The sequence below is a fragment of the Lipotes vexillifer genome, unplaced genomic scaffold (genome assembly GCF_000442215.2).
Source record: "Lipotes vexillifer unplaced genomic scaffold, Lipotes_vexillifer_v1.1 scaffold168, whole genome shotgun sequence".
NCBI lineage: Eukaryota > Metazoa > Chordata > Mammalia > Artiodactyla > Lipotidae > Lipotes > Lipotes vexillifer.
This window is the reverse complement of record NW_006773947.1, coordinates 3,735,712-3,746,345: the sequence shown is the minus strand read 5'-3', so window position 1 is coordinate 3,746,345 and position 10,634 is coordinate 3,735,712. Positions and strand designations below refer to the sequence as shown.

Genomic DNA, 10,634 nt, shown 5'->3' with positions numbered 1-10,634 from the left:
TCTTTCCCCACAGGGTACTAGAGGGATATACTGATCATTCTGCTCTTCTGGTACAAGTTACCTTTCATACCCCATTTGTTTTCTTGTGTTATTGAAAACTTTTGGTGGGATAGTTTGAAATCAGCTCACAGTGCTTTATAGAATATAGAGGATTCAAGTCCCCTGATCTATAAATCATCGGTTTTTAGAACATTTATTAAAAACCCTCTATTTAAATAGTTTTTGTGTGATTACAGTACTCACCAAGTAGTCAATTCCAATACTTGTGAAGCAGAATGAAGGAGAATTTAAGGGAAGAATTACAATATTATTTCTCTATGAATGTAATATTTAGGTTAAAACTCTTGGGAAAACTACCTGGATTCTAGTGGCTGCTGAAAAGTGATGATATCTTTTCATTAAGCCAAGTACTGTCTGCATTGTAAAGACCTTTATTTAGTCATTCACTGGGATGGGTTACTGAGAGTGTGAACTTATCAGCAATTTAAAAAATGGTTAGGTTTATATTTGGCTTGGATGAGTCAGAGGTCTCTCCTGGAAGCCAGAGTTCTAGGCTAAATGACTGTTCAGATATCTTCAGCTTCCACTGTAACCAGGAAAGATGGGGCCACAGAGGCATTTTAATAATGTCAGTCTTTATAGTTTACTTAGAAAAATGATATTCATTTGACCTGACCCACACAGAAGCGTTTTCCCCCATCACTGGGCACCTTTGGGAATGTTTACATGGCAGGACATCCCCTCGGGATACTGGACCTCAGTAGGACTGAACAGCAGTGGTTCTAAGAAGGAGAGAAATGCAGATAGTTTCCAGCAACAGGTATTTCTCTACACACACGGAGAGGCTGTGTAGGGGCAAGATGCTTGGCTCTCTTGTCAGCGGCAGAGGCGTCTGCCTTTCCAGCCCTCTCGACACTACATGCACAGTAGGTCTGGTGGCAGGCAGAAGTTCAGGTTAGTTTGCCTCTCTCTGTAACAGCCTTAACCAGGTTAGTTTGCCTCTCAGTAACAGCCTTAACGAGTGGCCTGGAGGTTTGCAAACCGTGAGTTTACATTCCCTCCCTTTCTTCTCTGCAAATGCAGATGTCTGACTCCACCCTTCACGCTTTCACATTCTCTTCCTCTATGCTGGGAGAAGAGGTGCAGCTCTATTTCATCATTCCCAAATCCAAGGAGAGTCATTTCGTCTTCAGCAAGCAAGGCAAACACCTGGAGAGCATGCGGCTGCCCCTGGTTTCAGACAAGGTGGGTGATAGCGTCTGGACACAAGGACTGACAGGCCTCAGGTATCAGATTAGGTTCTCTAAGCTTCTGATATCTAAGGGTCCTAATTTCTCTTTTTGGTCTCTGGTCCTTTCTTTCCCTTTTTCTTTTTCTCTTTCAGCAGAATTTGAATGCAGTCAAGAGCCCTATTTTCACTCCTTCCAGTGGTCGCCACGAGCACGGACTCCTAAACCTCTTTCACGCCATGGAGGGCATCAGCCACCTGCACCTACTGGTGGTTAAGGAGTATGAGATGCCGCTGTACCGCAAGTACTGGCCCAACCACATCATGCTGGTGCTTCCTGGCATGTTCAATAATGCAGGCGTGGGTAAGGGGGCCCCCAGATGGGGGGAAGGGCTGGAAAGATAAACTAAGCTCCATTCCCCAGGCATGAACTTTCAGAGGTTCCCCTGCCCCTGGATAGTGTCTTGCCCTGCAGACCAAAGGACTTTTCATTCCTCTTTAAATGAGTTTTCATTTCTCTTGATCTGCAGTTTTGCAGAATTTTTAACTTCTGAGGACTAGTAACCAAAGAAGTCACTGGTACGTTGAGCACCCTGGGAAGGACTGGGACTCTTCCCAGTACAGGCCGCACATGTCCCTTCCTGCAGGCTGGCAGCAGGAACATCACAGTGAGGAGAAGAGTCTGAGGAGGGGAGTTAGTAGTTCACAGTCCAGTCTGGAGGGATCTCTGAGGGGCATCACTAATCTTAAAGGCACACAGCAAGTTCTTGGGGGCTCTGTGCAGCTGGGGAATGGAAGCAGCATCACTGCCTACGGCAGTTATCTTAAAAGTGCCTGGAAGAAGTCTTTCCTGCTTTTCCCCAAGGAGTTTAAGAGCAATGGGCTGATTTCTCAGAGGCAGCACCTGGTTGCTGAGTGTATTGACAGAGCCGGGGAGGAACTGGAGAGAGTGGTCTAGAGCTCCTTCATTTCCCTCCTGAAGGCAGGAAACCTCCACATGGACCCAGTGTTCTAGAGCTCTAGTGTCTGGTCACTCCCTGCATCTAACTCACTTCCCATTGGCTTCTGTGGGTATCTCAGTGCAGAGTCTCAGAGGGCTGAGGATCAAGAGCTTTAGAGGAAGAACATCCAGCCCAGAGCTGGAGTGAACACAGAAGAGACCCAAGTAGTGCCCTGGATCCACACAGGCCTTCTCTCCAGGTCTCTCTCTCCTTTTCTTCTTAGGTCTCTTCCTTTCTTGTTCTCCATTCCATTCCTTTTCATGTCCTTAAACTTTAGCCTTAATATGGGATTAAAATATTTTCCCAAACTGGTTTGTTTTGAATGCAATTTTATTTCCCATGTTTATCATAATATCAAATGACTTAGGACTTTCATATATTTCTGGTCCTTTATCCTCCCCCAAACAATATATCTCCAAACTATCTAAAATCTTTTTCTATATGCATATGACCCTCAAACTATACCTTTCTGTGTCTAACCTTTAGGAGAAAAAGTTCCCTCATCCCAGATCTGACTGAATTTGTTTAGTGCCAGTTTTGCCATTTTTGTAATAATCTGGGCAGAGAAACCAACATATATGCAAATAAACACAAATTAATTTTTTTTTTACTGTGGTAAAAAACCTCAAAATTTATCTTAGCCATTTTTAAGTGTTTGGTTCAGTAGTGTTCAGTATATTCACATTGTTATGCAACCAATCTCCAGAACTCTCTTCATCTTGCAAAGCTGAAACTCAGTACCATTAAAGGCTAACTCCTCATTTTTGTTATCCATTCACCCACTGAGGGACCCTTAGTCTGCTCCTCACCTTTTGATTGTTGTGAATAATGCTACTATGAACATGAACACAAATCTCTTCAAAACTCTGCTTCCAATTCTTTTGGGTATATACCCAAAAGTAGAATTGCTTAATCACGTGGTAATGCCGTTTTTTTTTTTTTTTTTTTTTTGGAATTGGCATGTTGTTTTTCATAATGTCTATACCATTTTACATTCCTACCAACAATGCAAAATGGTTCCAGTTTTAACACATCTTTGCCAACACTTGCTTTTTCTGGGTATTTTTGATGTCGTTCGTAGGCATCCTAATGGGTAAGATGGTATCTTATTGTGATTTGATTTGCATTTTCCTAATGATTAGTGATGTTGATCATCTTTTCATTTGCTTGTTGGCTATTTGTATATCTTCTTTGGAGAATCTATTTTTTAGCAAAGTTTTTATTGTTGTTGACTTGTAGGAGTTCTTTATATATTCTAGATATTAACCCGTTATCAGATAAGGTTTGTAAATATTTTCTCCCATTCCATAGGTTGCCTTTTCACTGTTGATTGCATTCTTTGTGCAGAAATTTTAAATTTTTATGTAGTCCAGCTTTTTTCTCTTGTTGCCTATGCTTTTGGTGTCATATCCAAGAAATCACTGCCCAAACCAACATCATCAAGCTTTCCCCCATGTTTTCCTCTAAGTTTTATAGTTTTAGCTCTTTGATCCATTTTGATTTTTTAATATAGTATAAGGTAAGGGTCCAACTTCATCCTTTTGCATGTGGATATCCAGTTTTCCCAACATTATTTGTTGAAGAAACTATCCTTTATCCATTGAATGGTCTTGAGATTCTTGTCAAAAATCATTTGACCATATATGCAAGTGTATGTTTCTAGGCTCTATATTCTTATTCCATTAGTCTATATGCCACTACTACACTGTTTTGATTACTCTAGTTTTGCAATCAGTCAAGTGTGAGACCTCCAACTTTGTTCTTTTCTCAAGATCGTTTTGGCCATTCAGAGCCCCTTGAGATTCCATGTGAATTTAAAGTTGGATTTTTCTATTTCTGGAAAAAAAAAACAAACCTGATATTTTGACAGGGATTGTATTAAATATGTGGATTGCTTTGTGTGATATTGACATCTTAACAATATTACATTTTGCAATCCATGAACATGGGATGTCTTCCCATTTATTTGTCTTTATTTCAGCAGTGTTTTTTACTTTTTAGTGTACAAGTCTTTTGCCTCCTTGGCTTAACATTTATTCCCAAGTATTGTATTTTTTTTTTTTTTTTTTGCGGTACGCAGGCCTCTCACTGTTGTGGCCTCTCCCATTGCAGAGCACAGGCCCTGGACACGCAGGCTCAATGGCCATGGCTCACAGGCCCAGCCGCCCCGCAGCATGTGGGATCTTCCCGGACCAGGGCATGAACCTGTGTCCCCTGCGTCGGCAGGCGGACTGTCAACCACTGCGCCACCAGGGAAGCCCTGTATTTCTTTTGATGCTATTGAAAATGGAACTTTTTAAAATTTCCCTTTTAGACTGTTTGTTGTTAGTATATAGAAACACAACTGATTTGTGTGTATTGTTTTTGTGTCTGCAACTTCGCTGAATTCATTTATTCTAAATGTGCATGTTATCTTTAGGGTTTTCTACATATAGGATCATGTCTGCAAAGAGATAATTTTACTTTCCAACTTGGGTGACTTTCATTTCATTTTCTTGTGTAATTGCTCTGGCTAGGATTTCCAGTACTATGTTAAGTAGAAGTGATAAGGTGGGCATCCTTGTCCTATTCTTGATCTTAAAGGAAAAGTTTTCAGTCTTTGAGCATTGAGTATGTTAGCTGTGGGCTTTTCATAGATGGTCCTTATGTTGAGAATGCAAACTGTTATACACAGTGCTATTGAAAGGTAGATTTTCCTAAATCCTAGTATTACCCTTGATCTATTCAAACTGTTTTCCTGGCTCCTTCATAGACATAATGGTTTTTTTTAGCCTCTTTATTTCATTATCATCTACATTGTGTTTCATTTTAGGGTGGCCCACTCATAAAACCTGGCTAATTCCTGATGATCATCATCTTAATAATCGCTAACACTCACTGAGTACTTACCAAGTGCTAGGCACTGTCCTGAGCACCAAACAGCAATCCTATGAAGTAGACATTATCATCGCCTTCTTACAGGTGGGGAAGCCTAGGCACAGGGGAGTTAACTTGTTCACTGTCACACAGCTAGAAAGCAGTGGAATCAGAATTCAAACCGAAGCAGCTTGGCTCCAGTCTTGTCTCTTACTTACTGAACCATATGCCTCTTACAAAAAAGCAGGCCTAGGGAAAGGATACCAGTTTCCAGAGTCTTCTTCAAAGACACTGCTGCCAGTTTCCTAAAGGTACCTAAAGCAGGGGACACATTAGTGTAAGTGGCATACCCACTACTGCAGCCCTGGTGGCTCCCGAGTGCAGGACATGCAAGTGGCTGCTGCTGAGAATCTAATCATGGCTCTAAGAAACCAGTAGTAAGTATCTCCTCTATGTGGTATCCTTTGTCCTATCAGGGAAGCTGGATTCTTGCAGTACTCCTCAAAGTGTAGTTCATGAGTCACCTGCAAAGACATCTCTGGTTTCTGGCCCCTCATCAGACTTACTAGAGTGAACCTCTGGTGGTGGGTTCTAGGAATCTGCATTTTAAACAGACTTCCTGGGTGATTCTTATCTACACTGATGGTTGAGAGTGATGTTCACTGCTCTGAACATTTGGTTGACCCCCATCCATGTGCATGGTCACCACGTGAACACGCATGCTTACGGAGAGCGTGTGAGCTGTGTGCAGGGCCTCAGCCAAGCCTGAGCGAAGGATGTACAAGCCTTGGTTGTGTTGCCTTTCAGGTGCTGCCAGGTTTCTTATTAAGGAGCTGTCATATCACAACCTGGAGCTGGAGAGGAACCGCTTGGAAGAGCTGGGAGTTAAACGCCAGTGTGTCTGGCCTTTCATCGTTGTAATGGATGACTCGTGTGTCCTATGGAACATTCACAGTGTTCAGGAGCAGAGCAGGTAGTGGTTCTTCCTACGCAGTTCTAGGAGTGTGACACAGTGTCATTGAGAAGACACTCTCCTTGGCTGTCATTGCACAGGGAAGTAAATAAGAGAGGTACAGCTTTCCAGAGCAAAACAGTCATCTGTGAGACTACTCTCACTAGCACATTTTGTGGTGGCTTAGGAATTTTTTAATTTAGACACTCAGCCTGCCATTAAATTCCTGGACCATTTGTGCATCACAGCTTAGGTTTGCTAAAAACGTCTGTTGAAAGACCCTATGGTTTATTTAAAAAGACCACTGGCTTCTGAATCAGGAGACCTGCTTTTTAGCCCCAGCTCTGCTTCCTAACTATCTGGATGAATAGGGAAAGTTACTTCACCTCGGTCTCAATTCATTATCACATATAAAATTATGGCTGGGCCCAAATTAGTGGTTCTCCTCCTGGGGCAGAGGTGACAGGAATCCATGAGGACCATGAAATGCTATGCCTGGAGCAGTCCTATGCAGTAAATGGCCCCGAATATTCACAGCCCCAGTGAAACACTGTGCCAGATGGTCTCTAGACCCTTCCAGCTCAGGCATTACGATTGTGTGCCCTTGTTTCCCCTGTGGATTTGAAGCCCGTGAAGTTTTCAAATATTCCTTTATTATTCCATAATTACCGGAACTGGGAAGTGTACTTGTGTGCTTCTAATCTCTGGCTACCTCTCTTTGGTGACTCCCTGTTCATTACTCACTTTGAAATGGGCTGGATTTCACTCTCTGCCTTTAAGTGATCAGCCCGGCCCACAGAAGGCTGCTTCCCTAGGTGAGCAGTGACAGGCAGCATGAAAACCGGGCTTGACATCCTTCTCCATTCCAGACTAACATAAAGTCAATCAGCTAATTGTATCCTTCAGGTATTAATACTGTACAGTGCGGTTAGCTCTTCAGAAGTGACCCTCTCTTCAGTAATAGTGGTGTCTTATGTAAACTAACTGTACATTTCGTAGCCAGCCCGTGGAAACAGGAGTTTCCAGTAAGAATGTGTCCTTGAAGAGTGTCTTGCAGCATATTGAAGCAACACCGAAAATCATCCACTACGCAATCCTGGGCATACAGAAATGGAGCAGCAAGCTGACTTCTCAGAGCCTGAAGGCCCCGTTCTCTAGATGCCACGTGCACGACTTCATTCTCCTCAACATAGACTTGACTCAGAATGTGCAGTATGACTTCAACAGGTAAGTCAGGCCTTCTGGATGTATGTGATCCTGGCATTTACTGATTGTTTCTGCCCAGGTCTAGCTTCAGCAATGTTTTTATTCCTGTCTCTGTGTCTTTGAGAAACTGAGACACTCTTTATTATTATTTATTTATTTTTGCGGTACACGGGCCTCTCACTGCTGTGGCCTCTTCCGTCACGGAGCACAGGCTCCGGACGCGCAGGCTCAGCGGCCATGGCTCACTGGCCCAGCCGCTCTGCGGCATGTGGGATCCTCCCGGACCGGGGCGCAAACCCGTGTCCCCTGCATCGGCAGGCGGACTCTCAATCACTACGCCACCAGGGAAGCCCGAGACTCTCTTTATATGGACAGAGAAAGGGGGATCATTAAGCCCCAAAGTGCCCCTTCATCACCCTTCAAACTGACCCAGACACTTAATGATAGGTGCTGCAACATGAAATGCTTAGAAAACATATTTTGGCCATCTTATTATTCAGCAAAAACTGAAACAGGGACAAAACTTTTTATCAACAGAAATCGGTGTGTGGACCTGTAAACCTATTCAAGATTAACCTTTCATTTACCCTCAGAACTCAGAAGGTAATCTCTTCCCCAGATGTTAGCAAGACCCTGAGACCTGGATCCTTTAGGGAAAAGTCAGCTAGCCCTGGCCTTGCCTCCTGAACAAATTATGCCCACATCTTGGAAAATCTGAAATGGCCAAGGAAGAATGTCAGAGACCATAAAGTCCCTCTTATGTCAACCCCCAACCCTATAGCTATTAGAACATTCTGTAGCTATTTCACTACTGTGTTTTAAATTTGGCAGATGCTTTATCCTGTTTACAGCCAGGATTTTAAAACCAGGAGCAGCTCTGCAGTCCGGTCCCACAAGAGTATACAGAATGTGCGCTCGTATTTCAGTTCAGGAATGCAGGGCGCTGTGGAATGTCTGGGAACAGTCACCTCACTTCCTCCTTCCTTAGTGGCTGTTAATGCCCAAATCAAGAGGTTCACAGGCCAGTGTCAAGAGAGCCAGCTCCATGAGGGGGAAAGGTTGATTTTGTTTGAGGCTGTCTCCCAGTAGCTGCCACACATTTCTCTGTGTTTAACTATCATAGTTGAGATGTGACAGGTAGTCAAGGAAACCTATCGTTGTGATTATAATTTAGGTATTTCTGTGAAGATGTTGACTTTAACCTGAGAACGAACAGTAGTGGCCTGCTCATCTGCCGCTTTAATAACTTCAGTCTCATGAAGAAACATGTTCAGGTTGGAGGGCAAAGGGACTTTATCATTAAACCAAAGATCATGGTAAGTTTGCAAGCTTGAGTCTACTTTTGAAAATAAGATGATCTTTCATTAATATCTTTGTTATCAGGTACTGGCATTAAGCACTTGCCACTTGATTGGAAAGTAACACAAGGGAGTCTGTTCTTAATGTCAAATCTGCACTCTTGTTTCCCTTACTGAGGACTCATCCAGAGCCAAACATAAGTTTTGAAAATTCAACAAAACTACCTTTCTTTAGATTTAAGGCTTAATTCCATCAAAGCTTTAGTTTCAAACGTCTTCTATATTCTTAAACTGGCAAAGTTAACATTTTTACATTCTTTATGTAACACATGAAAGAAGTGAACATCAAGCTGCTCGCATGGTCCTTTGCCAGTCTTTTTTTTTTAAAGTAAGGCAGATCAAAACCTGTTAAGGGTTAATTCCATGGGCCTACCCTTTTCTGTTTAAGAGATTTACTGGTATCTAATCATTTTTAGCATGTGGACTCCCCAGTGGAGCTTAGAAATCTCTTTGCTTTTTTTTTTTTTTTTGTGGATTTTAACCCATCTACATCCAGCAACGCTATAAAAGGCTTCCTGTTGGTTCTTACAGTGTACATGCTAAATGCACTAACTTTCAAAGAAGCCTACTTTTGCATTTGCTCCTGCCCTTGCTATGTATAAATTATGTTAAATCCAACTGCACTATTTCCAAGGGAAAAAAATTTCAGAACCCGAGAATGACAGACTTACATTTGAGCCTGATATCTGTCTCTGTGCTGCTATTACTTGCGGATTGTTCAGATGCAATGCAGTGCTTTCCTTGCCAGTTTCACATAGTGACAGACCCATTTCCCATGATCATCTTGGCTCTGATTTCAGGTGTCAGAGAGCTTAGCACCCATCTTGCCCCTTCAGTATGTCTGTGCTCCCGACAGCGAACACACACTACTGGCAGCCCCTGCACAGTTTCTCCTGGAGAAGTTCCTTCAGCACGCCTCATACAAACTCTTCCCCAAAGCTATCCATAACTTCAGGAGTCCCGTGTTGGCCATCGACTGCTACCTTAACATTGGACCAGAGGTAAAGGGGAAGGGGCTGATACTCTTATTAGAGAGAGGGGCTTGTTTTGCTTCTATTAATTTCTCTCATAACTGTCCTTTATTATGAGAAATAAAGAAGCTTTAAATACGTTAAAACTTGACACACAAAATAAAGGGAGTACAAAGCTTAACTAACCAGCCCATTGAAGTTTCCATTAAAAAAAGTGGGAATTCCCTGCACTCCAGTGGTTAGCACTCTGCACTTCCACTGCAGGGGCCACGGGTTCAATCCCTGGTGGGGGAGCTAGGATCCCGCGTGCCGGGTCAGGGGTGGGCGCGGAAGGTGTCTCCCTTACCTGACCCTGAGGTGGACACAGCTAAGAAGGAAGGCGCTACTTCCTTCAGCTGAAGATGCAGAGGTTTTGCTTGCTTTCGAAATGCTTGCGCTATCTCTGCTTGATGATTCCAGGTGGCCATATGCTACGTCAGCTCCAGACCCCACTCCAGCAATGTCAACTGTGAAGGGGTGTGTTTCAGTGGACTCCTCTTGTACCTCTGTGACTCTTTTGTAGGTGCTGATCTTCTTAAGAGATTTAAGTTTCTAAAAGGTAAATCAAATTTAGCATCTTGCTTGTGAATGCTATTAGTTCCCACTGGACAAAATACAGTGGGAAAGATATAAAAGAGCACTTTAACAATCATTTTGCCAGTAAATTAAATACCTTACTTTTAAACCAGGCCACTGATTTTTTAAATGGGGGAGTGTTAAGACTAAATGCAGATAAATATAGCCAGGTTTGTGACCATATTAAATATGTTTGCCACTAGTAATTTTAGAAAGGAATGATGCAATACAAGAAGTGATGCTTCTCATATAATCTAATTTTAATAAAAATCAGGTTGGGCTTCCCTGGTGGCACAGTGGTTGAGAGTCTGCCTGCCGATGCAGGGGACACGGGTTCGTGCCCGGTCCGGGAAGATCCCACATGCCGCGGAGCGGCTGGGCCCGTGAGCCATGGCCGCTGAGCCTGTGCGTCCGGAGCCTGTGCTCCGCAACGGGAGAGGCCACAGC

General features: G+C 43.1%; 1 protein-coding gene across 1 annotated transcript in view; it reads left to right on the top strand.

Moving 5' to 3' along the window:
- The window catches only part of GREB1L (GREB1 like retinoic acid receptor coactivator), a 126,283-nt gene that overhangs the window by 114,594 nt on the left and 1,055 nt on the right, over nt 1-10,634 (top strand). The window contains exons 25-31 of the mRNA XM_007448624.1: nt 1,084-1,245; nt 1,388-1,592; nt 5,893-6,058; nt 7,037-7,264; nt 8,418-8,559; nt 9,402-9,602; nt 10,032-10,170. Of these exons, the coding sequence (XP_007448686.1) occupies nt 1,084-1,245; nt 1,388-1,592; nt 5,893-6,058; nt 7,037-7,264; nt 8,418-8,559; nt 9,402-9,602; nt 10,032-10,170 (1,243 nt within the window). The remainder of the gene's footprint in view (nt 1-1,083; nt 1,246-1,387; nt 1,593-5,892; nt 6,059-7,036; nt 7,265-8,417; nt 8,560-9,401; nt 9,603-10,031; nt 10,171-10,634) is intronic.